General features: G+C 41.2%; 1 protein-coding gene across 1 annotated transcript; it reads right to left on the minus strand.

Annotated features, from left to right (window-relative positions):
• Positions 1 to 5,672: 5,672 nt before the first annotated feature.
• On the minus strand, positions 5,673 to 19,033 carry ist1 (IST1 factor associated with ESCRT-III). Its single transcript, XM_079997090.1, has 10 exons — positions 18,931 to 19,033; positions 18,357 to 18,455; positions 15,606 to 15,786; positions 15,340 to 15,427; positions 15,157 to 15,240; positions 14,949 to 15,059; positions 13,233 to 13,430; positions 12,269 to 12,379; positions 11,395 to 11,440; positions 5,673 to 7,376 (listed from the first exon to the last, which is right to left on the minus strand). The coding sequence occupies exons 2-10, from the start codon at positions 18,442 to 18,444 to the stop codon at positions 7,210 to 7,212; spliced, it is 1,074 nt and encodes a 357-aa protein (XP_079853216.1). The 5' UTR covers positions 18,445 to 18,455; positions 18,931 to 19,033; the 3' UTR covers positions 5,673 to 7,209.
• Positions 19,034 to 24,285: the final 5,252 nt, after the last annotated feature.

The raw sequence follows: 24,285 nt of genomic DNA on the forward strand, positions 1-24,285 counted from the left end.
ATTTAACAGTAAGAATATACATGTTTTATAAAAGTGGAATTATTTAGGATTTTAAAAGTGTGGAGAACACAACAAAATGTACAGTCTGTCAATATTAGTCTTCGTATATCAACCTCGGTGTGTCATTTAATATGAAAATGTGCGTATGCCAAATATCTTCAAAATTCTTGGAGTTATTATGTTGACTAACCCCAACCCTAACCCAGCTATACTCTGAGAGCCTGTTTTCATTTTCTTTTCGCCTTTGGCTGCATTTGCAGGTAAACTTGAGAATCTTGTCAATTGGTACTTACATAATCTGCATCACCAACCTCAACGGACTTCATCACCTCATCAACTTCTTCTGTTGTAACAACAACAACGGGCGTGTCGTCAGTCTCCTCCAGTGATTCTTGAAAATATTCTGTTTCATCGTCACATTCAGGTTGAAATCCGTTATTTGAAATGTTCAAGTCAGGCATAACGCCGATAGCAGATTCAGCATCGCTGTCGGAGAACTGACTATCATTGTGGAAAATGAAGACCAGTACACCCTTCCTACACTGACTAGGATCTGGTCAAATTAAGGTCCGTGGTATGATTTCAAGCTTCCACCACCCGCTTTACGGAAGTGATGTCAGTTTTTCTTCTTCGTTGTTATACGCCACCTACACAACAATGTATCCAGGTGTCTAGGTAAAAGTAGTAACATTTAAAGGAACTCTATCACAACGGTTTCACATTGTGACTTCACATCACATGGAATATGGAGGAATGATTTTTACCTGGACGGTTGCTTTCAAGGAAACGATCAATTTGCGAACAGCGTTTGCGCTGTTCAGGGTCTTGGTAAGTGAACTGTGTTTCCCCATGTAATCTAACAAGAATATTGAACTTGATGGTTTAACATTTACTGTATCTACTATTTATAAATCAAACTCGGCTTTGAAAATACGTTGAGAGATAAAAATAAAAACACAAAGGAACAAGAATCTGGAAAAATATAATTTTCCTTCTAGAATGATTTTTTTTTACTTATTTGGTGGCTTGTGGCGATTTTAGAAATGCACAACAAAACCGGTTTTATCTGCGGTGGGTCACATCTTGTCTAACCAAAAGGGCAAAACAGTTAATCAAACAATGAAAAACGTGATCAAAATGCATATTTTGCCACAATATTTCTTTGGTATAACCTATAAAGACCGACTGACAATAGTCTAAGATTCCCGTTTTCGAAAATAAACTAGATTTAACGTTTCCATTGGACTGCATTTAAGCATAGTTAGAAGCTGCAGCGGAGCAATTAGTCTCAAGGAAAATTTCAAGATTCAAGATTCAAGATTCTTATTCGTCACTTACATATACATACTTTCATACATATATGCAGTGAAATGTAATGCAACGCACCCGGTGATAACACACAATATGTCCTAGGAAAAAAAAAATTATTTCTAATAGACCGACTAACTGACTCCTAAAACGTTATACAGTAAGTTGAATACTTAAATAAAATAAAATACAATAAAAATAAAATGAAATAAAATGGAATAGATAGAGGGAATATGCTTATGTATATACAGATATGTGCATTAAAGTGGCATGTGAATGTGAATAAAGTGAGTTAACCCAATTGCAGAGACGAGGCAGGAGGCACAATTATTATTATTATTACAGATGGCAATTAGTTTTACCACAAAAGATTGAACCATTTCGGCACTAACTGGCAAAGGCCTTTTAGGGCGTGGAAGAAGATACAGCCCCGAAGATGCCCCGAGAGCTCCCTTTGGTGGCCAGGTGAGGGATAGCCCAAACGCCTTCCAACCAAGTTTCTCAATACAAAGTGTTCAGCGAGATTGTGCTGTGAACAGTTATAAACAACATTTGAACAAGGCCTGGGTTGAAAAATAGGGAATGGCGGTTTGTTTGGTCGAGAAATTTGATAAGCTGAGTTCACCGTGAGGTAATAAACAACAAAATTACCAAAATTACCATTATCGGATAAATAGCCTTGTTAATATAACCGTTGCGTGAAAGCAATACATGGGGAAAAAAATGACCATGCATTTGTTTGCTCGCAGGTGATTGGTGTGGCAGTGTTGTTTGCCCTGCTGCTGAAGCCGGTGGCTGTGGAGGAAGCCGAGGAGGTAGAGAATGTGCTGTTGGGTAAGACCAGGAAGTAATGGTATCAGTAACAAATGCACGCAATAATAATTTGATTATATAATGATATCATCTCTATATATCTCTATATATCTCTTGCTTGCTTACATATGTATTTAACAAAAAAAATCATTCCGTCTATAAATATGATTTATTTGTTTTTGTTACATTGTTGGTGTTATGATCCTATATGATGATAATAATAAGCTGTTACTTATTCGTGCCACGACACTAAGAAGTAACAGCTGGTCAGGTTTGCAGTGAACATTTTCCAAATTGCACTTTAAATAAAGAAATAATGGAAATGACCAACTCTGTCAAGTTTCACTCTGAAAGTGAGCACTAGTAGTAGTGATGAAAGTTTTGACTCTTTTTTGAGATTCGGTTCTTAACGAGTCTTTCAGTTAAAAGAGTCGTTCCATTCGATTCCATTCAAAAAAAAAGTGCCACAAAATTAAAGTTTATATTATCACATTATTATTATCATTATTATTATTACAGAAAGAGTATTTGCAGATTACCCCCTCTCCTTTCCGCAGAGCAACGGGAGAAGTGTCGACAGCACTGCGGCTGGGAAGCAGAATAAGCAGAAGACTCCATTTGGCTGGAAAAAAAAAATGTAATTTGAGACTGACTTGACGTCCCCTGGGTGCTCCTCTGCGCTTAAGACATCACACCAGAAATTTACCCATCTAAATATTTCATTCACCGTCTAAATGTTTAACCGGAAAATAACACTATGCGTTTTTGGCATAGTGTTATGCCAACACTATGCCAAGGGGAATTGCTGATGTCTAAATGACAGCGATCATGATATTACTCTATATTATTTTAGATTTTAATTAGCCGTGGCTTGTAATATTGTAAACCTGTTGCCCTTTTGAATAATTTACCTCCACCTATGTGTCCTTAGCAGAAGGGACTTTCAGTGGCTGATCTGTTTTCAATAACTTCTGCTCTGCATCATTATGTTCTCTATCCTATCCATTGAAAGGCTCAATAAAAACTTGAAGAAAATGAAATAAATAAAATTAGTAATAAATAAATTAAATAAAATACGTAATAAAAAAATCTTCCGCTTGTTAATAAAATTATCTTTTACAGCAAAACATAAATAAATAAGAAGTGAACATCTACATCATCTTTTAGTTTTAAAGATCTAATTCTAAACTATTTCAATGGAAGACAGAGCAGCATTTCTGCATGCCAGTTCGGCATGGCGACGTTCCAAAGTTCCCTGGGTTTTGTTTTAGCTTCCAAGGGTTAGTGGATGTGGAGCCAGACTAGTACATGAAACCTGGTTCTTAATGAACAACTCGCTTCAGGTGACAGTCATGAGTATCAATGTGTTTGTATGTCATAAGTTTACCCTTTTTCTTCAAAGTTTATCCTTTTTTCTTCAATAAACATTTCATTTATTGGACATCGATACACCGTTTAATGTGCTTGTCTGCATGTGCTTCACCAAATCCTAAGCTTTTGGTTAATTCACCAAAATTATTGGTTGCTAAATTCGATTGATCTATTAATTAACCTTCATCTACTTAAAGCAAGATGAGAAAACAGGATTGTAGTAATTGGAATATTTAACATTAAATCCAAGAATCTCGTCTGTCCGTCTGCCCGTCTGTCTGTATGTCCTTAGATTCTCTCAACAACCGTTTATCCAATGTACTTCACACTTGGCAGCTGTGTTGTTGGGGACCCAAGGACATACAGTGTTGATTTTGGTGCAATTTAGACACATGACACGTGTAATATTGATAAAACTTTAAATAAACAGTGAGCTGGCGTCGGGTGGGCCTTCACAAAGAGTGTCTGACTTTAACCAGCAGTTCCATCTCTCCATGCATCCATCCATCCATTGTGGAACACAGGACTGAATGACATCTGTGTCATTAAAATGTTTTGGAAAGTCTTACATTTTCAACAGGCATGCACTATTATTATTATTATTATTAATAATAATAATAATTATTATTATTATTATTAATAATAATAATAATAATAATAATAAGAGCTGCAGGCAGCAAAACATGGGGTCCATTATCGACACAATTTCAAAATGTTCCAGTTCCCATGGAACTAAACATCGGTTTGTGCTGTCACTCGTTTTTATATCAGCATTATATCTAAAATTAGTAAAATTTCCGAGTTTTATTGAACGCAGCATCAACTTATGTAATGACATGCGGAGTCCTGCTGAATTACTAATACAAGGATACACTTGTTGCGTGTTATTACTTTACCCTTAAAGAAGGTTGCTGTCGACTACCTGTAGTCCAGAGTCCTGCCTCACTGTGTCTCTGTGGAAGAAAATCACTCTGTGTGGAAGTTCCCAACAACACAGTTCCATTCAAACGGATTGAACACTGCATGTCCCTCAGAGACATCTCAACTTTTTAAACTTTTGGGACTAAAATAAAACCGACACAATCAGACTCGCTGCTCTGAAGCTACAAGCAAGGTCCATGTTTGAGGACACAGACACGGAATATGTTTTTGATTGTTTTCCACTGTGTTACGTGGAACGTTACGAGTGTTACGAAGGCCTCAAAGGCCACAGGAGGTACACAACACCGGGTTTGATTAAACGGAATGCGTTTATATTTACAAAAAGGGCAAAAGAATAAAATATCAAATGAAACGCCCTGCTGACGTCAAGCAGGTAAGACGTGTATTACACACTCACAGTTTGTAACAACAATTGATTCCACACCACACACTGCGCACAACGCAAATGGACATTTGGAACCACAACCTGCACAATTATAAGAAATTGGATGATGTCACAAAGCATCAGACTCCAAAAACTAATTTCGCTCTAATAACCAACCGTAACTTTTTGAACGCTGGCGTATCAGCGAACGTTTGGTACTTCCGGTCAAATTTTGTCAGTTTTTCACAAATTCCTGCTCAGTATGTGGATCGATTTGGATTAAACTTGAACCACAAGATGTCTGCGATGTCCCGGTTCTAACTAGACCTCAAGTGTGTCCATAGCTGCAGTGGTTGTCCTGTTCCAGACACTTTTAGCAACAACAATAAGGTTCCGTCCCTACAGGACAGACCTCTAATAATTGTAATAATACAATTATAATAATTTTATAATTTAATTTTAATTATAAAATAGCAACCCAAAAATGATTAATAATGACAAATAAACAATAATACATTATAAATATATTAGTAAAAAATGAAATAAAAATAAAATATGAAATTAATTATAATAAACCTAATATTTAACCCATACTTTCACACCCTTGGAATTGTAAGGAAACCAAGCCCAAGTCAATACTCAGCATTTTGTTAAGGAGACCTGCAGATGTTTCTTTTTCCTCAAATTCAGGGGTGGAAGTTAACATCTACATTACATTTTTTTTACTTTTTGGAATATTTTCAGTCTTGCGATTTGATAAAATCGAAGCGCAGAGTAACATTATCTACACCTGACCTCAGCTGGGATACTAACGCCCCCTTCTGGTAGAGGCCAAATCTTTATCAGGCAGTAAAATAAAACAGATAATTCTGTCTTTCATTCCCAAACAGTCTTTTATTAAATCATGGTTTCGTTAGAAGAAAGAAAAAAGGGTTATATTTTTTATGTCTTTGTGTAGTGAATAAGTACTCAGATCTACGCTCATGGATTCCCTCAAGTCCAGCATAGAAAACTAGGTAGCAGATTAGCAAGTCAGTGACCCAGCGACGGCACTAAAGCTACTTCTGTTTTACGAGTGGCGAAGCACATCACTCCCTAAGTCTATATAAAACTCCATAACTTTATCGTAATCTCAATGTCTAGCATCGTAACAAGAAAGGAGACTCAAGAAGTACGAGTAAATATTGAAACAAAACGGCTTCCTCATGGGGGCCAGACATGACTTCATAACACGATATGCAGGTGGACTTGGTAACAACAGTTACATATCGACAAGGCCTCTGGTGGAAGACGGAAAGTAAGGCAAATTTTACAGTACGGACAAGAAAAACGTGCATCAAGGTGATAAGAAAGGGCGGGAACCATTCAGGGGAACATTAGCATGAGATTCAGTTTCAAATGGGGCAATTCGCTTTCAAGTTAAATATATTTCAATTTGAGGTAAAGCCAAATAAACAAACAAGAAACACAGACAGAAAAATAAATACAATTGTGGGTTTTGATTCAATCAACATTCAATAACATACAGAAAACAAGAAGAAACTTTATTGAGAGGTTACTATAAAATAAAGCAAAAGGATCATCACTAATTCAGTTATTCAACACCATCACTAAGCCTGAATCACTTGTTTTCTTTTCCCACTGTACAATTCAAAAAGCAACTACATCGGTATAATAGTTCTTTATATGGAGTTGTATATTACATACACTGCGTTTTATTATATTTTTACACTGTGAAAGAAGGTGCCGATATCTTAAAAAGAAGACATTTGTACATGTGTGTCAGCTCCAGAAATCTTTATCGCAAATCGGGTTGGGGTTAAGGTTAATTTTCGGGCTAAAAATAAAACATTTAAAAAGTGCCAGCGGGGGAATGTTGCAAAACAAACCAATCCGCATTCTTCAATTTTGATGACTGATGATTACCGAATAGGAAAACAAACCTAGAGATCAGGACCCGATGTGATGGCGAACTTCCCAGCAAAAGCGGCACGGGCGAGCCAACCAGTAGGACTGGCTCCTAGGTGATTTATTGACGCGCAACGTGAAGCTTGCGGCGCAACAATAAAAGTGGAACCGAGGCAGTGTTTCCCTAGTCTTAACCCCTTACACACTAAAAAAAAACAAAAAAAAAACAAAAGAAAACCTACACAGTTTTAAAATATTAGGAGCTCCTAGAAAATCGAACTACTTTGTCAACGGGAGCCCGAATAGTCGACCACGAGAACGACAGAAATATAAAACTGGCCATGGTCAGAGAAGGCCACAAGACTGACCAAGTGTGGTGGTTTAAAGGATAGAAACAAAAGAAAAAAAGGGAAAAAAAAATTAAACTGGTTGATTGTTGCGTTTTTGTGATGAAGGTTAGAAAGATCTGGAGGGAGAACCCAGGCGAGAGAGAGAGCATGGAGTTAGGTCTTCTTCTTCAGCTCCTCGAAGCGCCGTGAGAGGTCGTCGAAGTCGATGTCGTCGGACGCCGAGGCACTCCCAGCGAACGAGGCGGCGGGGAGCGTGTCGGGCACTGAGGGCAGCTCGGGCAGGGAGTTGTTGTCGTACATCCGGGGGGGCTGGCTAGGACCTAAAGAGAGAAAGAGAGAGAGCTGAGAAAATCAATGTCAAGGAATATCAGGGAATACTGCACAGATGTGTGAGATATATCAACAACAACAGAAACTATGTCCACAATGTACAGCAATGTTTGCTGTGCAATGTTTGTGGACTGAGAATAACATAATAAACATTAAATAGCAAGGAATATAAAATTAAATGTGTACAAGTATTACAGCATTTATGAGGTGGGTCCTAGTTTGTGACCGTTCAGTGTAACGGTTCACAGGCTTCACGGTCCGGTTTGATACGACACCGTGGTGTCACGGTTTGGTACGTTTTCGGTACAGCAAAAAAGTAGAAATGCCGAGAAGTTTCCTTGATTTATTTACTTATTTATTAAAACTAATCATAAAGTATGATCTTTTTTTATTTTATGGCTGATGGAGCTATACCTGACCCATTTTCAGAGGTTTCTTCTTAGCAGAATGTAAAACAAAAACAGCCCCTTGTAAAAATAAAAAAAGGAGTGTAGTATTGTAGTAGTTATAAACAAATTCAAACAAAATAAACAATTCTGTTTTTATATGGAACTCAGTGTGTTTTTACAAAATTTTCCAATAAGAAAAATCGATTAAAAAGTTTAAAACAATGTGACGGAATTTTGCTCAACAGTGCAATAAACCCTATTATGGCTATTGGGAAACGACAGATAAAAAGAGGTTAAATGTTTAGATAACAAAAATAGTATTTACTACAGGCACGTCAGAGGACAGCTTACGCAGCCAGCGGGTTGATAAGTCCCCCAACCCGGCGTGCCGGTCGGGGTAAATTAAGCTGTTTACAAATGAGAAAGTAACAAAATGAAAATGCTATATTTATAATAAATTGCTTAAAATGAATAAGCAATGTGTGACTGAATTAGGGTTGTCACCATTCTTCAAATGCACGATTCGGTTTGACTTTCAATTTCACGAGGACACAAGGTCACGATTCGATTTCCGATTTAAACATTTGCATACTGTTACCAGAAATATTTTCTCTAATGTGTGTTCACTGTGCAACAAACTTGATGAACTTATATTTAACTTTATTGTAAATTTTTTTTTTTTTATATATAAACTCTGATTGTGATTTTGAAGTTCAAAATTGAACGCTCATTTAGAGCGATTTTCAATTTTGAATCGGAACCGTGACACTCCTAGCCTGGATCATATATTATTTAAAGCAGGGGTGCCGATCTACAGGCCCGGGGGGCCACATCCATATATTGATAAATCTGGCCCGCAAATATTTTTTTCAAATCACAATGCTTAATAAATCCACACAAATGTACTTCATGTTTTAAAAGATATAAAAAAGAATTAAATAGATCATAAGAGAGCTATTTCTAACAGGATTACAAGGCAATTCACTAATGTCGCATTTTGTGACCATTTTTGGAGCCAGTGCTACGCGACTTGCAAATATGCAGCCAGTTTTTTTTGTTTTTGTTAATCATCATCGTATAACAGTAGGAGTCACGAAGAAAGTGTCCCCATTATGTACAGCGCTTGTTTCGTTCCATAAGGAGGAATAAAATAAGCTATATATAAAATAAACACTGTTCTGGCACGCGATTGCGGGCACCCCATCACTGGCATCATCAGACATAGAGCACATAGAGCACACAGAGTGGTGCGTGTGCGTGAGAGAGAGGGGAAAAGTCTGAACCAGGCAAGGGATTACTTTATACACTAAGAAAGATGCTATATTATGGTATGAAAACAAGAGAGAGAGAGTTTTATTTTGTGTCTATGTTTAAAAAAAGCAATATTTAACTTAATGATTTTTTCTGTTAAAGCACTACTTCAAAATTGTAACCTTTTTTCCTTAAAATAAAACAGCACATTTCTGTAAATTGTCTACTTATTACCAAAGCATTTATCAGTAAAGTCTCTGTTATAGTCACCGCAAACGAGCCGTGTGGCTCATTGCGTGCACATTGCCTGAGAGCAAGAGCATATTTGCGTGTTGCCATGTAGATGCCGAGGTCCCCAGGTATTAAAATAGTCCAAATCCTTTTACAGAGGCAGCGCTATCTCCTTCCATGAATTCAACACTATCTGGTTATTTTTGTGGTCATGCATGGATGGTGCAGACCTCTTCGCACAACCTCCCTTCGGACGCACCCATCTTGAATTACCTGAAGCACACGGTGCAGAGTTCCAAAAATTGGAAGGTGTGCGTGATTGTGTCCTGGCAAAATCGCTGTGCGGCGCTGTCACAAGTGCCGTAATGCCGTCATTTATGGCACACGCACTAAACAACACTACGGCTGCGACGCTTATAAAGTAGACTTAATACAGTTAAAAGGGAAAATATATGAATGTGTTACATTGCATGTCGATTTCAGTGGCGCTCCTAAATTTTGTGCTGGTGCTCCGAAAACTTTTTAGTAGGGAGCACCAGTGCTCCTAGTGGAAAAAGTATGTATGGAGCCCTGGTGCGGGAGAGAAAAAAACAAAACTAAATAAATAAACATACGGCCCAGTTTTTATTTTAAGTTCAACACGGCCCCCATAGAAGAAGACAACCTGGTCAGTGGCCCCCCCACTGATTCAAAATAATGCGATCATTTTCCCCCCAACCTAATTGTGTGCACCCTCTAGCCCTACGAGGGCTGCGTCCAGGTGTCTGGTCCGGTGTCTGTTTAGCACATCACAAAGTTGTGATAGTGCTGGTTCGGTATCGGCTTGTGGAGCCGTTGTGATGACCGATGTGAACTAACAGGGAAGGTAAAATGGACGACACATGATCTTCAGATTCTCCAGATGAGGTTAGAGGGCCATAATATACCTGGGTCAGACCAGCTGTTGTTGAAGATGAAACAGACTCTACCACCTTTGGATTTCCCAGACTCTGCTGTTCTCTCCATACGGAAAATGTTCCGTAGGTTGAACGGTTTGGTCCGGTACCGTGAGGATCAGCCATGTCTCCGTCCGACAGAGGATATCACAGTCTCTCACGTCCCCGTTGGAATCGGACCCTTGCCCGGATGTCGTCCAATTTGTTCTCCCAAGATTGGACTCTGGCAAGCGGGACACTGGGTAGAGGTGGGCGATGTGTCCGAGCTCTCAGTCTGTTCTGGACTCCAGTACCCCTCCCCCCATGCATTCTCTTCTTACTGGGGGGCGCCCATTGTTGTCCTAGTGGGGGCCTCACAGAATCTCCTCTCCGCCACGAAGAGGTGGATAAAAACTGATGAGTCATCCTTAATCGAATGTCCATAAGTGTGCTGCAGTTGTATGCCCAGGGCGCAGATGAAATTGGTGTAGAACAAATAACAAAAACTAACAAAAATAAATAAATGAAAGCAGTCTCAGCGGAGCCGCCAGGTAGGCGTCATCGTTTTTCAAACACTTGCGTTCCAAGATCAAAATTGCAAGGCTGTACTATTTCATTAGATCCAGACTGAATAGCAGCTCTGTGTTCATCAGAACAAGTTTCAGAGTAAGTACAAAGTATTGGTAATGATGAAAGTTTTGACTTTTTTGAGATTCGGTTCTTGACGAGTCACTCAGTAAAAAGATTTGAGTCAGAAGAGTCGTTTGGCTTCGTTTAGTTGTGAATGTAGTTCTCACAAGAGTGATTTAATTCTGTCAAAATTATTTTGGTCTTAATGCAAAGAGTTAATCTGTCACATTCAAAACAAATCTGCTCAACATCTTGGCTTTTTTTTGGCTTAAGATTTTAATTTAGTCCTCAATAATAATTTTCAGATCGTGAATTGAAGATTCACATGCTCACCCACTCGGCCGGAGTGGCTCCCGACTTGTTTAAAAGATTGGTTTGGTACGAACAAATAGTTTGTGAGTTTTTACGTTTTTAGTGGATAGTGCTGTGTCGTGGTATTAATTCATGTTTAAGAAAAAAAAAAAAAGGTTATCTGATTGAAATGCAATCGATTTGGCCAAGAGATAGAAGTGAAATCTAACAGAAATGGACAGAAACGGAAAGTGATGCCCACTTGAGGCGTGAGGCGTTCATTGTGTACGTTCGACACTCACCTACAGCCTGGAAGGAAGCAGAAGGTTTGACAGGCAGGTCATCGATCTGAAATGTTAAAAGAAAAGCAAGTTAGCAGCCATTGCCTCTCTGCTGCCCATGGTCGGCATTTCAGTTCAGAAATGTTATAGCAACGGAAAACTCAAGAGGGAGTGGGTTAGCGAGGTTGTTAGAAAAGAGAGGGGTGATAGAAAGCAGTGCCTTAGAAAGTTGTTAAATGTTAGTGAGACCGATATTGGGAATAGGGCTTAATTTATTTATATATATATATTTATACACATACAACATTGCATTTTGGCAATGTGTTGTTTCCTCTTAGTTCCAATGAGATACATTTAAGAATTCAGCACTATCATATTTGGACAAATAACACAAGGAATATATTAAATTCAGCAAATTCTGGGTTAATGTCAGTCAAGGTAGTGGTGGTGATGCGTTAAGATTTGGGGGAAGAAAATAAATAAAACAAAGATTCTCTTTGTCTTGTTAAACTAGACACCGTAACCTTTTCCAGCAGTCCATGCTACTCCAAAAAACTAAACAACATATGTTTTGCATCTCCACTACAGCATGTGGAGCAAAAGTTGGGGAAAAATCTGGATGTTAGGTCCACATTCCCCAGCCCCTGATTTGGGGAAAATTTAAATGAAAGGAGCAGAGCTAAAGCCACGTGGTTTTTGTGCAGAAAAGGAGAGTTATGGAGCAAGCTAAAAATGAACCGCTCTTCCCTGGGGGGGGGGGGGGGTCCGTCCGTCCGTCCTTCTGTCTGCGGCGGCTGGAACATTGTTCCATGGGGGTTTGGGTGGGGTGGTTTTGGTGGGGGAGGAACCGGGGGTTGGAATCTGGGGCACGGATCAGAAGTGCTCAATCACTTACGGATTCGTACGTCGGGGGGCAACTGGGTAGCTGAGGAGGCTGCGCTCCTCCCATGGGGCCCTGGAAGTTGCCAAAGCCATTGTAGGTGCCAACGGGGGCGTTATAGGGGTCCTTGGAGAGAGAGAGAGAGAGAGACAGAGACAGAGACAGAGAGACCAGTGAAAAGGCAGGTGCAGCATGGAGTATCCGTGCACCGGCAACAAGGAGCATCCATGCTGATTCTAATGTAGTGTTGGGTCGTTCCTGAACGATCGGATTCTTTTGAACGGCTGTTTTACAGTTGTTTTACAGTTTAATATTGCTGTTTGTTTAAGTTGCCGTCTCCAATACTGTTTTATTCCCAATCACACCAACCATAACACGCACCTTTTCCGATGCGTTCATGACGTCGAAAGTGACGCACCAGAAAAAAATGCATTTCTCCTGGCAATGGGAAAGGTGTCAATCGCCTATTTTTAGCAGGTTTAAAAAAGTGGGTCAATCCGCTAATTTTGGGGTGAAACGGTACAAGTTTCAGGTCCCAGAAGACCAGAAGCTGAATGAGAAGATAGGTACTCTGTTTTTGCATAACTGAGTCATGTTGTAGGCTATGTATTTTTTCCTTTAGAGGAATAGAATATTTGTTTCACAGTTTGAGCATGATGTTTTTTAGATGGCTAGGGTAAACAAAGTGCATCCAGACAAATGTATTTTTTAACAGCTTAGTTGTTTAAGAGAGGGAAAAAGATTGGTATTGGATTGGTATCGTATCGGCAGATGCTCAAGGTTGAGGTATTGGACATGAAAAAGTGGTATTGACCCATCTCTAGTAAGAACCCTGCTTTGTGTAGATAGACGTGCGCATACCTGTTATTTCTTATCTCATCCTAATTTGTACCTCTTCTGCAATGCCTGAACTTCCCTCCGGGGGGTAGTCTTAGGGAAGCTGCATGGACGTCAGAGGAGAATGAAGGGAATGACTTACTCCTCCTTTGGGTTGTGGGTAGTTGAAGGCTGAGGGCATGGTCATGGGCATGGGCATGGGCATGGGCATGGGCATGGGCATGGCACCAGCTGGAGCAGTGAAGCCCCCGCCCCCGCCCCCGCTCCCACCCCCGCCGTTCTTCTTGTTGTCTATGTCCACGTCGATCAGGTCGGCCTCCTCGCCGGGACACACTTCGGGCTGGCAGAGGGAGAGTGCGACATAAGATTGAATAGTGTAAATTAATTTAATTATTTTGGGGGTGGGGGAGTACAAGTTGAAGGAATGAATTTAACTGTTAAAGGCTGAGAAACTAGCACGGGAACCCATTGGATTCTACATGAATGCAGCTTTCCTACTTATGTGCAGCACTACTGAGCAATCGGAAAAGCGCCAGAGAGGGCGGGAAGAAATTAGAGATGCGTTTCATTTAGACTACATAGAGCAACAATGTGGTTAGAAGGTAATGAGCATGAACGCTGACATACATAAAGGAACAGATAAATACATGGAAGAACAAACTGTCGTACCGGGTGATCTGTCATTCAAATGTTTATTGGATTATTTAGGGGAGAGCACCCTCAGCATGGCTTTAGTGCTTGTTCCCTCTGTGGTGTCCAATAACCTAGAAATGTTAAACAATTTGGGAGAATCTTAGACTAAATCACACATTTAATCTGGAATAATTGAAACGGCCTTTTAGGTTTAAAAACAGTCTCAGACTCAAATTGTTTAAAAATAGTCTCAGACATCTCAGAAGTTCCAGAAGGAAGATTAGCGCTAATCCAGGTCTAAGTGAAGGCTTCAATTAAACCTGGCCAAAGGCAGGTTAATCAGACAGAGAGAAGGAGCTGCCTAGTCCTTCATGACCTTAGTCTAGGACTTGCTGGTCTCGGACGAATTAATCTTAAAATAAGCAACATCTCAAAGAGGCATTTTTGAGTTCTATATTAATTTAAGTAGGATTATCTTAGTCCTGAGACCCTTTACCTGCAAGACGCAACGGGTGTTCTGGACGTTGGTGCGTGGATAGACAGGAATATCCTTGTATCATCTGATCATTTCATATCCGATTAAGGATCCAAAATCAGAAGTTATTTACTTTTTCCCCACATGGGGGACCATGAAATGTTTTGAGTGTGGGAATCGCTCCAATGGGAGCACAGTGGAGAACCCCACGCTCCCTGCCGGTCTCCAAGCCACTCCAGCATCGCCCCAAGCTGGTCTCCGAACCAGAGGAGCTTCTCAGCTCCCCGCCATTTAAGGATCGGTGCACGCACTGGCCGGTGCAGCATCGATTCTCCATGCTGCTTCTACAGTAGTGTTTGGTCATTCACGAACAATCTCATTCTTTTGAGCGGCTCAAAACACTTTTTTTTCCCCGAAGTTTTACAGTTTTATGTCGTTATTTGTTTAAGTTGTTATCTCCCTACTGTTTATCCCCGCTAATCACATTGGTAATGACGGCTTGCCTCTTCAGCGTGGTTGTGGCGTTGAATGTGAGGCACCAGAAAAAAAAAAAAAAGAACGGCATTTCTCCTGGCATAAGGAAAGGTGCCAATCGCCTAAAATTAGCGGGTTTAAAAAACCTGGGTAAACCCGCTTATTTTGATGTAAAAACAGTATTAGATGAAACCCTGTCTCCAGTTTTCCTCTTCGGTGAGTAAGAAAGAATGTACGGAGAGAGAGAAAATGAAAAGAGCGTTCTTCAAAGCTTACCATGACCATGGCGTCAGGCTCGTAGGGCACGTTGTAGTTCTTGGCTATCTCTATTAGATAGCGCTCCACCAGGATCTTGGGAGGGGCCTCCACGCTTAATTTGTGCATCAGCTAGAGAAGGAAAGATCATGTGTTATGTCGGATTATATTACAGGAACAGCGCATCGGTGGAAGACAGTCACAAAAAAGCCAGTAGTGACAATCTTACCCTGTCGTTGACGGTGCCAATCTGGTTTGTCCTGCACAGCTTGCCATACTCCTTGCTATATTTGGCACACAGCTGATCGGCCACCTGGGAGAGGTAAGCCGTTTTAAAAAAATATTTTGCAAACTAGAAGGCCCTAAAAGGACGGGTGACGATGGTGGTACTTTCTGTAGTGAAGCAACTTACTATTTTCAGCTCCGAGACCTCAGACTGCAGACGAGGGGAGGCCCAGATGAGAGTGGACACCGCCTCCTGGAGGCCTGGATCCAGCTCCCTGAGAAGTCAGGGACAACTCGCAGTCAGAAAAACTCATTCCAATGATAACAAGTGACCACAATTTGACACCTTTGAATGATATAAATGGTGATGTACGCCGTGTTTTTTTCCTCTCAACCTATCAACTGTAGCCTTTTTTCAAATATCTATAGCCTTCTGGACTTCCACCTGCTTACTTCATAGACTGAATGAGGCCGAAGCGAGCCAGCAGCAGGTCGCAGTAGAGCTCCAGGATTTCCATGGCCTCCACGAGGTAGTCCTCTCTGATGATGTGCTCCACACGGATCCGCGCCCGCTCATCCTTCCCCGACGACAGGTAATCGGCTATCTCCTTCCTCGCTTTCTGTGCGAGCTCGGCTACAGAGGAGGCGTGATACGGAGGGTTAAAGCTGGAATAAAGCATCAATGTGAGTAAAACCGGGGCCACATTACATGAGTTTTTCCAATCGTGAAGGACAATGAAAAGATTGAGCAGCACATTTTTTTAACGACTGAAATTTACAGATTTCCTCTCTCTTCTGCACACACATAACTGCTGTCTTTGAGGAGCAGAAATCTAAAGTCGGAGAACAGAAACTGAGTTTTGTGGTACTCCAGCGCTCGAAAGAATGTATCTTCTCGCGAGAGGCTAAATATCTTGCAATATTTTTGACACCAAAACAAACATGGATGCTATACAGCTCGCTACTGTGGTTGCAGCACTGACATTAGACACCAATGAGTCTAGCACAATTCCTCAAGTTGCTCCTCCATTTCAGAAGTCCACATTCGCCCACTTGCCGCTTTCTCTGGCCTTGCATCGTGCAGGCACACGATCTTTGTGGCTCTTTGAAAATTGCTGTTGTGATTTGAGGCTTATGCCGGCCTTACACCAAACAACTTTTCAAGCGATTTCACAGCGATTTCACTGTCGGAATAAAATCATGAGTTTTGCCAAAGTTGGTGCGTGCCCCCGTCATCTCGATCGCTTGGTGTAAAGTGGTCATAAAACTCAGTCCGAGCTGTCTTTTTCTCATCTTGACATTCCCGATAAAATGAAACATGTTTAATATTATCTGAAGTTTTTAGTTTTGGCTTATACAAATAGTGTAGTTCAATTATGTGAACATTGTCAACAACCAATAGGCGCGCTCTCTCCAGCACCAAAGAGGTAGCAGCAAACTGGGTAGATTGTAAACATGGCGGGGGTTCTGGAAACGCTGAGTCTGTGTGTCATAATGCACCGTACTTATTAAAACCTCAAAACTTGAAAGAATTAAATGAAATAAATATTAAGAACTTATTAAAAACAAATATAAAATTGTTTAATTATTATTTTAAATTATTGAAGCGAGAAGCCATTTAATATTATTATTACATAAGAATATTAATAATATTAATGGTTTGGCTGGTTTTTCAGAACAAACCACTACACACACGGGCAGCTATGGCCAAAAGCTGCTTCTGTTTCTGCTCCATTGTTCAACATTTTTTCTTCTTCTAAATTTCCACCAAAAGCAGGATGAGACATAATCTAGCAAGAAATCTAGTTGTATTCTTAAAAAAGGTGACCCTACAAGATCACCACTCTCTGCAAAAATCTTATAGTTCTGTGACTAAAATCTCAATGATTTATGACACTGTGGTGTGGGGATGGTCTGGTTTGAGCAGCCACACCTGACCTGGATCTAGGTGATTGGGATCAGAGTGGCTGCATACCTGTTGCTCGTTGGCTGGTCTAACAAGCAGCAGGTAAAACCCCCATCCCCACACACACTCAGGGTAGATGCCTGTGTCATGACACATGCCTATCTGCTCCTGGCTAATTCCAACTGGCCAATTCTCTACACTAAACTGTGTGTTTACAACCCCCGTCTTCTCTGTGCTGTAGGTCCCTGAAACGCCACTTGGGTTGCGGGTGGTAGGAGGAACTGCCACAGACATGTCTTTAGACGTACGAGGGTGTAAGACCTCAGTCTTTTCAAAGTCTTCTAGTGTACGGTAGGCAAAGGACTTGCAAACACCAAAGGATTTTGGAAAGGCTAGCCCCCATAAAATTCAACATTTTTGATTGAATCGTGACCTGGCTGATATGGGATCGTATAGACTGATTCCTGTCTGTCACTCACACACAAATATTGATGACAGCTAGTAGCGATTAAGTTTGAACCCAAGGTTCCGGTATCGGTCAAGCAAGTAGGGGCGTGTCTGCTGAGACCCCGGACCAAGACCTTTTTGTTTTCACAGAACCATATGATTAATGACAAACAAGTCCTCGCGTCACATGGAACCACGTGATCGGTTTGATTTGAGTTAAAGTTGTTTTTTTTGTTTATATACACACACACACACACACACACACACACACACACACACACACACACACACACACACACGTAAAGAGTTTTTTAGTTCACTTCAGAAAACCTTTATCAAAAATAGACAAAGTATTTTGAACCCTTTGAATTGACATCTCCCAATAAGGTAAATAGAACAATAGATTACACAGAATAAGGATTCGATCACTGCTACAGGAATTACTATTAACTGCTCTAACCCTTGTGCTTTGCTCCAATCCTTCACAACCCTTGGTTGTTCATTGTCATACATAATGGGACACATGATGTGGATACATTAGGATAGTTATAGAAATATTTAAGTCCAACTCACATTTCTGCCAGCAGGGGTCACTAGTATACACTGCCTTAAATGAGGCCTCGAATAATGAATCTCTTTGCGATACAATTGGCCGCAAAGTCTCAGAAAGCCTCACTTCGCCATAACTAACGATTCTACAGCACGACCCGAACTACGATCCTGAACTACAGCCGACTCAGCCTGATCTCAAATCGTTGCCAAACCGTATTTGAGCAAAGCGGCCCTAGCATTAGCCAAGGTAAAAAAATAAAATGTTTTAACATTTTTAAATTTATTTTGACAGTACTCACTTTTCTTCTTCTCCAAGAGCTTGAGTCGGTTGATGACGAGCCGGAGGTTGACTCTGAGTCTCTCCGCTTTGAAGCCTCCTCCCAGCATGGCTGAAAACTCTGTTTTCAAAACAGAGAAAAATACGGTTTTTATACTATCACGATGAATCTTGCGTGAACGAAACCCATTGTGGACGTGATGTTACGTGTGCATTCAGGCAACCGCTCCCTTTTCCAACGCCACTCCAGTGAGTCATGTAGCGTCATGTGAGCAACACATACAAACTCAGACTGCGGCTTCATTGACCAAGTACGCTTAAAATAAAATAATAATAAAACTAGTTGGCTAACCATCCTAACCTTTGTGGAATTAACAGAACCACCTGTGTTGCGTTCTCTGAATAAATCCGCTCAGGTTTTTAGGTGTCGCGTCGGAACATAAACAACACATTCCTAGCCATAGTTTCCCTAGCATTAGCTTGTTAGCGAGTCGAACGAAAGCTTGACTTAAACCTCGATAGATTTCGTCAAAGGAGACGTTTTTAACGGAAAATACGAGACTACGGGCGATTATAATGCCGGACGATGAGAGTACCTGTAGTGACGTATCTGGGGATGGACGTGGAGAACTTGTTTGGGAAGCTGTCTGCGTCTGCCTCTCTCTGCCTTTACTTCCGTGTTGATCTTTGGTGACGTCGGGGGGGGTCTGTGTGTTAACGCGAGACCGAGCGGTCTGTTCCAATATTCGGACTTGGATTCGGACGTAAAAGTTCCGTTCCTTTGCGCTTTTCCGAACAGGGACATGGACTTTTCCGAGTACCAATTTAAGGGGAATGCGGCATTAAACATTTTGTGTTGGGCTGTAAATCCTTGTACAAATCAGCTTGTTGTGAAAACTGTGTATTAGGGCTGGCATTTTTATTAAATGTATTCACATATTCTGTATCAATTGAAATAACCAATGGAAGAAAATTAAATCAGAACAAAAAGATTCAAGTTTCAACATTATTTTATATTTGGCAGTAAATGCTTGTGTGTACTTGTAGAAAATTGGTGATTGAGAAAATAGTTTACCAAATAGAAATGCCTTGGTGCAGTTATGTTTTTTTTTATTATTGTATATATATAAATCCCTTATACTGTAAAAGAAGAGGGGGAAGGTGTGTCCGGAGACAGTGGGAGAATAAGAACGGTAGGAGAGTAGAGTTGAGAGTAGGAACTTTGAAAGTTGTCACTATGAAGGGTAAAGAGAGAGAGCTGGGAGACATGATGGAGAGAAGGAAGGTAGATGTACTATGTGTACAAGAGACCAGGTGGAAGGGGAGTAAGGCCAGGAGTATCGGAGCCAGGTACAAACTGTTCTACCATGGAGTGGATGGCAGGAGAATTGGGGTAGGGATAGTCTTGAAGGAAAAATAATGTGAAGAGTGTTTTGGAGGTGACGAGAGTGTCGAACAGAGTGATGAGCATGAAGCTGGAAATTGATGGGGTGATAATGAATGTGGTCAGTGCATATGCTCTCTAAGTTGGGTGTGAGATGGAAGAGAAAGAAGAATTCTTTAGTGAGTTGGATGTTGGAGAGAGCGTCCCCAAGGGAGAGAGAGTGGTCGTTGGAACAGATCTCAATGGGCATTTTGGCAAAGGGATCAGAGACATCGGTGATGAGAAGGTGATGGGTAGTTATGGTTTCAAGGAGAGGAATGTGGAAGGACAGATGGTGTGGATTTTGCCAAAAGGATGGAATTGGCTGTTGTGAATACATATTTCAAGAAGAGGGAGGAACACAGGGTGATATTCAAGAGTGGAGGAAGGTGCACACAGATGTAGGTGGACTACATCTTATGCAGGAGGTGCAATCTGAAAGAGATTAGTGACTGCAAAGTGGTGGTAGGGGAGTTTGTTGCTAGGCAGCATCGGATGGTGGTCTGTAGGATGACTCTGGAGGCCAAGAAGAGGAAGAGAGTGAAAGAAGAGCCAAAGATAAAATGGTGGAAGTTGAAAAAGGAGAAGTGTTGCATGCAATTTAGGGAAGAGGTAAGGCAGGCAATAGGTGGGAATGAACAGTTTCCAGATGACTGGGAAACTGCAGAAGTGGTGAGGGAGACGGGCAAGAAGGTACACAAGGACTCTTGGTGGTGGAATGAGGAAGTACAGGAGAGCATAGAGCAGAAGAGGTTGGAGAAGAAGAAATGGGATAGTCAGAGAGACGAAGAAAGTAAACAGGAGTACAAGCTGATGCGGTGCAAGGCAAAGAGAGAAGTGGCAAAGGAAAAGGCATACGATGAGTTGTATGAGAGGTTGGACAGTAGGGAAGGAGAAAAGGACTTCTACCGATTGGCAAGACAAAGGGACCAAGCTGGGAAGGATGTACAGCAGGTTAGGGTGTTGAAGGATAATGAGTGTGCTGACTAGTGAGGAGAGTGTGTTGAGAAGGTGGAAGGAGTACTTTGACGAGTTGATGAATGAAGAAAATGAGAGGGTGAGAAGAGTGGATGATGTGGGGATAGTGGATCAAGAAGTGCAGCAAATTAGCAAGGATGATGTGAGAACAGCATTTAACAAGATGGAGAGAAGATGGAGAAAGGCAGTTGGCCCAAGATGATATACCTGTGGAAGCATGGACATGTTTAGGTGAGATGGCAGTGAAGTTCCTAACAAGTCTGTTTAACGCCAACCTGAAAAGGGAGAGGATGCCAGAGGAGTGGAGAAGAAGTGTACTGGTACCCATCTTCAAGAAAAAGGGAGATATACAGAGCTGTGGTAACTATAGGGAAATGAAGTTGATCAGCTACAGCATGAAGCTATGGGAAAGGGTAGTGGAGGCTAGGTTAAGAGGAGAGGTGGGGATCAGTGAGCAGCAGTATGGTTTCATGCCAGGTATGAGTACTACAGATGCAATGTTTGCTTAAGAATGCTGATGAAAAAGTAGAGGGAAGGCCAGAGGGAGTTTCACTGTGTCTTTGTGGATTTAGAGAAAGCATATGATAGGGTGCCGAGAGAGGAAGTGTGGTATTGCATGAGTAAGTCGGGGGTGGCAGAGAAGTAAGTAAGAGTGGTACAGGTTATGTATGAGGGCAGTCAGACAGTAGTAAGGTGTGCAGTAGGCGTGACAAGGGCATTCAAAGTGTAGGTGGGATTGCATCAAGGATCAGCTCTGAGCCATTTCTTGTTTGCAATGGTGATGGACAAGTTAACAGATGAAACCATGCAGGAGTCTCCATGGACTATGATGTTCGCAGATGACATTGTGATCTGTAGCGAGAGTAGGGAGCAGGTTGAGGAGAGCCTGGAGAAGTGGAGGCATGGATCAGAAAGAAGAGGAATGAAAGTCAGCAGGAGTAAGACAGAATACATGTGCCTGAATGGGAGGGAGGGTGGCGAAAAGCTGAGAATGCAAGGAGTGGAGGTGGAGAAGGCGGATGAGTTCAAGTACTTGGGGTCGACCATCCAAAGCAGCGGAGAGTGTGCGAGAGAGGTGAAGAAGAGAGTACAGGCAGGATGGAGTGGGTGGAGAAGTGTGTCCGGAGTGATCTGTGACAGAAGGGTTCCAGCAAGAGTGAAGGGGAAGGTCTACAGGACGGTAGTGAGACCAGCTATGTTGTACGGTTTAGAGGCGGTGGCACTGACAAAAAGGCAGGTGGCTGAACTGGAGGTGGCAGAGTTGAGGATGTTGAGATTTTCATTGGGAGTGACAAGGATGGACAGGATTAAGAATGAGTACATTAGAGGGACAGCTCAGGTTGGACAGTTTAGTAAAAAAGTGAGAGAGGCCACATTGAGATGGTTTGGACGCGTGTGTAGGAGAGATGAGAGTTACATTGGGAAAAGGATGCTGAGGATGGAGCTGCCAGGCAAGAGGAAAAGAGGAAGGCCAAAGAGTTGGTGTAAGGGAGGAAAATGCGCAGAACAGAAGATATTCGAGGCAGATGGTCTGCTGTGGCAACCCCTAATGGGAGCAGCCAAAAGAAGAATAAGAGTGTATATCTGCTGTACCAATGACAAATATGTCATGTGATCTGACGACCCTCACGTGATCGGACAGCTGCACATACGGCCTACCGCTGCAATTTTCAGTTAGCACAATTGTGAGATTGCTGATGTTGACAGTGTTTTAAAAAATGTTCATTTTTCACTATGGAACAATAATAGAACATGAAACTGTCACTAAATTTCAGTATCACCAGGTTTCAGTATAAATCAACCTGTAACTCATTGAGTTTTAGTAGGACACAACATATAACTAACATGGAAATGTACAGTTCAAACATCAAATGAAAATGTATTTCACTTTAAGTGCAAATATACATTTATATTCTATTTATATGATACTTTCTATTCAAAAATAAACTGCAATCATTGCAAAAATAAAATTATAATAATAAAAACAAATGACTGACTCTTCGCACTCTCGTTCACTGGAGCCGACCGCGCCCTAAACCAACTTAATCAAATCAAACGACTTGTTTTACTGAGTGTCTCGTCAAGAACTGGGTCTTAAAAAAAGAGTCAAATTTTCATCACGATCGGAGCTCGTGCAATTTGAACAACCAGAGCAGACTGCAGAGCTGCAGTAAGAGCGATAAATACACAGTCTGCACAATTTGGGAATGTTGTTAGGCGATGGAATATTTATCCGATAGACAGCCGTCATTTTCCTTCTTTCACTCTTTTTTGAGCGTCAACTACGCAACTACGTTCCATTACGTTGGTATCGGGTTTGAATATCGGAACATCTTTACGAGTACATTGCACAGGTGTTGTATCGAACTCCGTTTCCCCGTCGGGATGGCTTTCCCCCTCGCCCCGCCCCCGTTCCAGCGGCGAAGGAAGCGCGCGTTCACAAAAAGCTCGTCCTCGAGATGCTGCGCTCGTACCACTGAAACTATGGAGAGCGTTAAAAGGTCAAATCTAACCTTTTTACCCATTTGTCGGAATTTTGTAGGCTCGGAGTGAAAGGTTAATGTCATGACTGTCAAGTGATAGTTTTGGAAATGGGGAACCAGAACCTCTGTTTATTGCGTTTTTTATGTCATAATTAACACAACCAACTACTGTTATTTCTATTGATAAATACTATTATATGTGTGAGAGAATTTTATTTTGAATATTGTAGACTTTTGGAAACGTGTACTCATAATTGTGATTTGATGGGCTAAATATGCGGTCGTTCTGAAAAGGCACAATACCTGGACGTATTAATATCCCCTCCTTAACTCTAAGTTTTTGGGTTTTTTTTATAAAAAGTGTGAGTTGTTCCAGTTCAAGTTCAGGAGATTGTCACATATACATATATGCAGTGAAATGTCATGTCACCCGGTGATTACGCACAATAAGCTATATCTTCTTCTTTCGGCTGCTCCCGTTAAAGGTTGCCACAGTGGATCATAAGCACTAAAACTACTAAAAATACTAAAATGTGCGTAATCGACACGAGGTGCTCGCGCAGGCGGCCGCAAGGGGCAGCGACACAATAGAGCTCTGTTGTCCACTTTAGTTCAGCTGTTTAGAGTAAACTACGTATATGAGATGTTTTTTTGTCCCAACAAGTCCACTTTCATCCCAATTTACTGAGAAAAGGTCAAAAGAAATTGTTGAAAACAAAAAATCGTCACACAAGTTTTTAGGTTTTAACTTTGTCTTGAAACCACCTCTATTAAAGCAGGGGGAACACATCCTGACAGCTGAAAATGTTACTGTTCCCCCTGTTTTCAATAGGAAAGGAAGCTCACACACATGTCAAAGTCATACTGTTGACTTGTTTCCCCACAATAGGTAAGTCAAATGAGCTTCAATAAACTTGGGGAGAGCTTCACTCGTGTACCCTAAATAGCCCCCCTAAGTGGCAAGTGCAGAAGATCTAACTTAAACATCATACTGAAAGCTAATATTGGTGAAGGAATTGTTGGAAATGAAATGTTTTTGTACTCCAGATCTCCTGTGATGTCTGTAG

Source organism: Zeus faber (genome assembly GCF_960531495.2).
Source record: "Zeus faber genome assembly, chromosome: 3".
NCBI classification, from domain to species: Eukaryota; Metazoa; Chordata; class Actinopteri; order Zeiformes; family Zeidae; genus Zeus; species Zeus faber.

Coding starts and splice junctions, on each gene's coding strand:
- ist1 (XM_079997090.1), bottom strand. CDS start 18,444: ATGCTGGGAGGAGGCTTCAAAGCGGAGAGACTCAGAGTCAACCTCCGG. Junction 15,787..18,356: donor GCTCTTGGAGAAGAAGAAAA/GTGAGTACTGTC, acceptor CCTCCTCTGTAG/CCGAGCTCGCACAGAAAGCG. Junction 7,377..11,394: donor TGCTTCCTTCCAGGCTGTAG/GTGAGTGTCGAA, acceptor TTCTCTCTTTAG/GTCCTAGCCAGCCCCCCCGG.